Source organism: Rhea pennata, chromosome 6 (assembly GCF_028389875.1).
Source record: "Rhea pennata isolate bPtePen1 chromosome 6, bPtePen1.pri, whole genome shotgun sequence".
Lineage (NCBI taxonomy): Eukaryota > Metazoa > Chordata > Aves > Rheiformes > Rheidae > Rhea > Rhea pennata.
In genome coordinates, this window is record NC_084668.1 from 7,163,029 (window position 1) to 7,170,460 (window position 7,432).

Here is a 7,432-nt window from a genome sequence, read left to right on the forward strand (position 1 = left end):
TTTTGCAAATTTGCATAAAAGTCTTACTTGAATTTTTTCTTCTCCTCCTCCCAAATGCCATGATGGCTTTAAGACTTTCATCTACCCGCCTCACTAATTTTAGAATGGAATTTAACAGCTCTGTAATATAATTTGTTGCTGCTGTCAATATGTGATTGCAACCTATGACCAAGAGAACCATCGTAGTCCCAAACTCTTAACATACTGAAGAACTTCAGGATCATTCATAACTTGATTAAATCATGACTAAATTTCAATTCTAAAAAATCCTGAAAATTCCATCCATCCAGACAACATAAAAATAACCTACAATTAGAAAGAACATTTGCTACAACGGTAGAAGTTTAAGTGTCAGGCAGTCTGAGAAATATCACAGAGCTTCCACTTACCTACAACATAAAGATTATAAAGACACTTGCACTTCATGCTTGCACTGTTTTCTTATCTAATTAAAAAAAAAATCTGAGATAGATTACCATTCTTAATCTTGTAGAATTTTTTGAAAGATTACTCCTCCAGCAGTGTTACCTTCAAATGAATCTCTCTTCAGCAGGTTTGAGATCTGCTGTCCTTTGAAGATAAAGATGTGGAGTCCTTTTAACACTTGGTGTATTTAGGTAAAAGTTTGTCTTTTAATATGTAAGTCAAAGGTACCCCCAAACTAGCACTTGGTATTCCTGAAATTAAGATCCTGAGAAAGGGTACTTTAGAGCAGTATTATCTGAAAAGAGAGAACAAAAGATCTTTTTCATCTTACTCATAACTGGCTCACCCACATTCACTAACAGTTCAAAGGTTCCTCAACGTTAGATGATGTTCTCTGAAAACTTGATATCAGCCCCCTTTGCATTATGGACTGTGCCTAAAGAAAGACTAATGATCAAAAATCAATGTCTAACTTTTTTTAAAAAAAAAAAAAAAAAAAAGATACTGGTAGTAATTCTGACAAAAGTTTTGTGTGTTCACTTGTGACAGTAAAACTTCTGGAAGATAGGAAGATAGGTTTGGTGAGCCGTAAGTCCACAAATACCAAAAGATTAATGGTTTATTCTTCAGGAAAAATCCCTCCAACTGTGATCAGCTGCATTAACAGTTGTTTCCCAGTCTGATATCTTACTTCCAACATTCTTCCTACTCACGAGAGTAATCATGTCCCTTCTGGCCTACACTCCCACTGGGATCTATTTATTTCATGGACTGAATTACAGATGAAGGAGTCACTGGGATAGAACATCTAGATTTTAATTGTCCTCTTCTTCTCTTTTGTACTACATAGTATATTATTTCCACATTAAAGAGCATTTTACCCCATTTAAAGAGCTTTTCCCTAAAAATTAAAATAATAGCTTCATGATAAAAAAAAATTTTAATAATACTCTCTGCATTAAAAAAGCCCTATCACAGCTGTTGCTTTTATAGTCACCTTTATGGCATGCATCTCTTACCCCTTTCAATTTTGATAATACTTTGGGGAAACAGCACATGTGCTGTTACTGATGTTTGGTTTACAGGGGAGCTAAAGACATCAGAAGCAATAGTGGATGTCTATCCACTTGCCAATGTAACTTGCCAGTATAACTACAAGTGCCTCTGGGAAGGGCTGTTTTTCCTGCCAACAGTCATTTATGGATCTCTTCAAAGCATTTTGTAATCCTAATTATCAGCCCTTTGCTGTAAGACACCTGAAGGTTTTCCTATGTTGTACGTATTTTAGACTGAAGAACTTAACGTCAGAGTTTCTCCACAAAGTAAAAATTAAGGTTGAGGACTTGTGCATAGCAATATTCTATTTACAGTTTTAAAAGCTTATTACAACATTGTCATATCTGCATTAAAGATCCCAATCACTTTCAGGACTATTCAAGAGATGATGATATTTCACACAGTGAAATACGCACATTGCTAACTGAATATCACATTAGACAATATTAATTTACAAGGGTTTAAAAACCAATTAAATTTTCGCAAGATTCTATCACTAAAACTGCTTTGTTAGTGAGCAAGTGCTGGAAAATTATTCAGCTACTTAAGGTCGTTGAGTAATTTAATTGGTATAATTACTGCTTTCGTGTTGGGCTGGTGGTCACAAAATAAGTATCTGACAAGAAATGGCTTGAAACTAAAAGACACAGTATATAGATATTTAGATATTAATATATCCCTCTACAAAACTAGAAGCTAAAAGTATCTGATTTTTAAAACGCTACAAACAAGTAAAATGCAAGTGCTAACTCTCTGAATAGCTGAGGAAGGAGTATGTACGAAGTATTTCAAAATCACTCTGCCAAGCTCTCAGATTTTAGAAATACAGAGCCAATTTTGTTTGCAGATGTAGTGACTTCAATACAACCGCTCTCATCCACACCAGGACCATCATGCCCAGAGTAAAAATGCGTGAGTCTTCATTAGATATAGACAAGAATTTAGGTCAAAAAAAACCTGCTTTATACACCAGAGGGCTGATACAGAGGACTTTTTTGCATCGCTATTAAGAACGCACATCTTTGAACTCCTTGGTGCTAGGAAACGTCACCAGAGTACCTACCAATTTACGGTCTTGAAGACACAGCATCCAGGATCACCATAATCTTCTCCTTTGATTACAAAATATGCAGCATTTTAATAACAAGCTCAATTCCTCTCAAGCACGTAACTTGCCATGCTTGCAACAGACAAGATTTAACATCGAAACAGATTATCTTTTTTCCTATTAGGAATTGCTCATTTCTCCACGATTGTTTCAGTAGGAAATGACAGTAAATTCAGGTTTTCTTTGTATCAGAATAGATCTGCTCAGTTCTGACATTAAAACTATTCAGCATTAGATTTGGTATGTTTTGTATTTATTTTTTGTACTAGACACACTGGTCCTCAAAGTACAGCATGAATTCTTCTATTACATATGCCACAAATCTCACTAGCCCAAGATCTCTATGCTCTAAATCCCAAGATTGTTTTATTATTAATAATATCCTACAGCATCAGGTTTTATTAACACCTTGACTCTCTGGATCTACTTGTTCATCCAAGTTATCATCCCTTTCTTCCCAAAACATCTTAGTGTAATCTCTTTCAAAAAAAAAAAATATCATTGCGATTAACTCTTCCTGAAAAAACATGTAAAATGAAGTAAAAAAAAATAATAATAATCATAATAATAATGATGCATACAGAAGCAAACCACATATGCAACCCTGATGGCAAAGACATGCAATTATCTACGAGTATTCTTTTGTAATTTCAAGGTCACCACATCTTATTTTCATACATATGCTCCTAAATGCTTCAGAAATGAAATCTGCAACATATACATAATGCCAGAATTATCCAATAGAGGTCATTAGATTATTTTCTATATCATGACATGGTAAAATATACTAACACCATTTCACCAAGATTTTCCCAAAATAAATATCCATTCAGATAGCAAAGATCAATTTCAGTCAGTTGTGTTATTTCTTAGAGTAATTCTTAGACTGAGATTCAGAATTTAGAAATGCTTTTTTTCATTATTACTGCAGAGCTGTTTTCTTAACTTCAAAAATACTTTGTTTCATTAGCAAAATATAAAATATCTTGAGTGAACGCACTCTTCCTTTCAAAAATAACTAAATATTTTTCAGTTTCACATTTAAATTTTAATCAAACTTTCAAGAAAATATTCCTAAACAAAAATGAAAATTTTGCTTACAAATATAAAAAGATTTAAGACAACTTGAAGAAATCCCATTTTTGCCAAACAAGACAACTGATGTCGCTCAAAATTCACAAATTATTTTCATTCAAAAATAAATTTCACAAAGCACTGCCTTCTGTCTCTATCATCACATACGCATCAAAAGTGCACAAAAACACTATTAGTATTCAACCTTTCTAAAACTAGTCTTGAAATCTCAGATATTTTTGATTCACTGTGGGAGACACGAGAACCCACTTTTTTTTTCCTTGCATCAGGAACACATATCTTTACAAAGAGCTCAATGTTGGACACATCACTGGACTTTCAGAGCACAGTGTCACATGTCCATGGAAGCTTGTGACCATCTTTTCTTAGTTCTAAATATAACTGCATCAGTTTTCAAAGCACCAGTAGTTCTTTACTGTCTGCTAGACTCACGAAGACAAAATAAAATTTTATGAATTCCAATGCACATCTCTAAAAGCTTACAATACACTTCAGATGTGAAAAGTATAATAGAACTGAAGGGTCTAATTTGTCCTCAAGAAAACAACTTCATCTTTCAATACTTGTTCAAAAATCACGTATACAACAGTGAATTGAAGAAAGACAGTTTGTCAGTTTGTACTGTTTACTTCCTCATCATTGTCCATGCACAATTTCGTGAAAATTTTGTTTAGAAATATGCCATCAGATCCCACTTAACCAGCACTCTGCCACTGTGCAGCAGCTAAGATGAGAAACTTGCAGTAACCCTACCAGAAGGGTAGGAATCCTCCCAGGACAATTGTTTCATTTTCAAGCTACTTCAGTCTCTTACCTTCTCTTGCACTATGATTAAAAAAGAAATAAACAAAAAACAACAACAAAATGCAAGAACAAGAAGAGGGGAAATCATGTTTCTATCAAATTTAACCATTCTGCTGCTTGATCATAAGCAGACAAGCCTTTTCGATCCTAGTATAGCTTTGGCCTCAGTGATATTCCTGAACAATGACTATCCTATCCCAACTGCATATTTCTGAGGAAGTACTTTCTTTGAGAAAACATTTTCTGAATTTGCCAATGTTCCCATATCACTGAACAGTCTTTGTTCTCATGTTATGTTACAAAATAACCCTGCTTGAGCAGGGGGGTTGGACTAGATGATCTCCAGAGGTCCCTTCCAACATCAACCATTCTGTGATTCTGTGAAAATAAGCATGTGATTTATGTACCATGTATCATGCTTAGTTGTATACATTTTTATGATATCATCTCTTATTTATCTCCTTCCTAGCACTAAGGATCTCAGTGCTATCAATATGACTTCAAGAAAAAGCTTTTAAACATTGTGTGCATTCAATTTTCAACATTCAAACACTGCATGCATCAATTTCATTGGTGGATAGAAGGAATTCACTAAATATACCAATGAAATGTTAAATATGAGTAAATGAACCAAGAAACATAATTTTGACTCAGTTCATTCTGAAAGGTGCTGGTGTGACCTTTTCATTCAAATGTGAAAAGAAAATGATTAAATATTTCAGAGGAAGTAATACTCAGATGACATCAGTATCTGGTAAGTTTTTTATTCTTAGATTAAAAGCATTAACGAGTCCAAAATTCTATTCTGGAGTCACTTTGGTGCGTAATACTGCAATAAATACGAAGATTACTAATTTAAAATAAAAAACAAAATACTCATTTTTCAGTTAAAAAAAATTATAAACGGAAGACATTATCAGGCTTTTTTATTTCTTACTATGACAAAACAGAATGGAGAAAGAGCACTCCATCCTCAATACAGAAAATGTATAGTAAATAAGCCAACATATCTTTTCCCTACCTGTTTTCCAGACAAAATGATCTTTCCTGGCTTCCAGATGAGCTGCTTGTAACAGCAAGAATACAAACAAAAGGAAGGACTTCCCCAGGCCTTGCCATGCCCAGTGAGGAGAAACCCAGTTCTGTTGTAGAAGCATAATTCAGATAATACTGTCTCTTGTCTTCTTCAGTCCTATAATTAATCAAAAGAAAGTTTCTTAGAAGACTTTTAACACCAAGGCAACAGGCTCAGTCTAAGGGTAAGGTGCTGGCACTGCATTTCATAGTCCCTGTGTGCCTGGTTCACTGAGGATAAAGTTGCTATAGAGGCTCAACTTGGAGGTGGGGGGAGAGAGAGAGAGAGGGAGACTGGCAGCTCCCAGAGGGCCTGCAGTCCCATCCTACAAAGACAGCCATTGTAAAAGCTTTTAGCAAGTTCTAAAAAAAAATAAATAAATAAAAAATAAAAATAAAAAAAAAATCTGCGAGTGCAAATAAATGACAAGGGATCTGATAAGTGTGTCACGTGTCTCTTTCCACTATTTAATTTATCTTTAGCATGAATATTATCACATTATAGGCAGATTAAACCAAAGCTTGGAATGGATTCAAGGTGCAAAATTCAGCTCTGAATACAGATCCCATGTCCTACATTTTAAGATCATTGACAACTGAAATACCAGATTTGGAAATGTTTAAGCTCCATGCAATGTATTAACACACTATAGACAAAAGCAACATTGAGAAATACAGTAGGAAATTCAGGGAAGCAGGGGACTGCTTACAAGTATATGATGAGCCAGCCTGGAAGGGAAAACTAAAAATTCAGAGGAATACCATAATCATATTATGAGTGAGAGAGGAACATATCAACTCCTGTTGCTGGAACAGTTTCCCTTTGAGTAACTCCTTGGAAGTAAGAATTGTGCTACATCGGAAGCCCAGAAGAATGCCACTTTGGCGCAGCCCAAACAGTTTTGAAATACCGAAACATGCTCGCAGTACCTGCCACACTTAATAAGCAAGAGCCGCTTTCTGATGTAAATTTATATATTACATTTTTCTTATGTAATAACTTTTGTATTTATATCATGTTCATATTCTCAGCACATCTCTACTCGTTATTACTGATTAATCCTGCTTTTATAGGTAAAAATGTCACATGCATATTGGAGTAAGCAGAAAGGTAAGATCCATCTTCAACATTTGTCTTCACTAGCATAATATTACTGATTTTCATTAAAATTATCAGTTATTAAAAGGTTAGTGCAGAAAATTCCATTACATTTCTAACCTTATGAAAACCAACATTGTTATAATACATAATATACAGTATAGTTCTTGATAAGAAACTAAAGATAAACCTGAAAATAGTATATACTGAAAATACTGTAAAACTTTTAATTTCAAACTGTATTTAAATTACTTTGAGGCATTTACTGTCATGAGCAATTCATGTAATTATATTTAATCAGATATTCACTAACTGCAATGGTATACACACTGCTATATCTGTTATCTGGTTTAGTTCATTCACATGTTTTATATGAACAGCAAATTGTATGACCTGAAAAACTTGTCAAATTGAACAAATACAGTAATGCACGCTATGTAACAGGTTTATTGCATTTCTCATGTTTTTTGGGGTTAATTTAGAGTTTAGGATTTCACACCTAATTCTGAACACAATCTGCAGAGTCCCAACACTTGTTCGGTGCAATGCAACCCATCAGGGGCCTCGTAAAAAACCCAACTGAAGCTCAGAAACTTTGAACGTTCTTCAGCAATGAGCCGCCAAGGGCCCGGTTCCTCCGGCAGAAAGATGTTACCTCAACACAAGCACAGCAGAGAAGACCTTAGGAGAGAGCGAGCAGTTCTGAGCCACCCTGCAATTAAGTGGGGGGTTGGTTGGTTGGGGTTTTTTTAAACCATCGCTCATCTAAA

At 34.7% G+C, this 7,432-nt stretch overlaps 1 protein-coding gene across 1 annotated transcript in view; it reads right to left on the reverse strand.

The window, feature by feature from the left end:
• THSD7B (thrombospondin type 1 domain containing 7B) overlaps positions 1-5,646 on the reverse strand; it is a 257,577-nt gene extending 251,931 nt beyond the window's left edge. Inside the window, 1 exon segment of the mRNA XM_062578475.1 lies at positions 5,511-5,646. Within this exon segment, the coding sequence (XP_062434459.1) occupies positions 5,511-5,646 (136 nt within the window).
• Between the last annotated feature and the right edge of the window lie 1,786 nt (positions 5,647-7,432).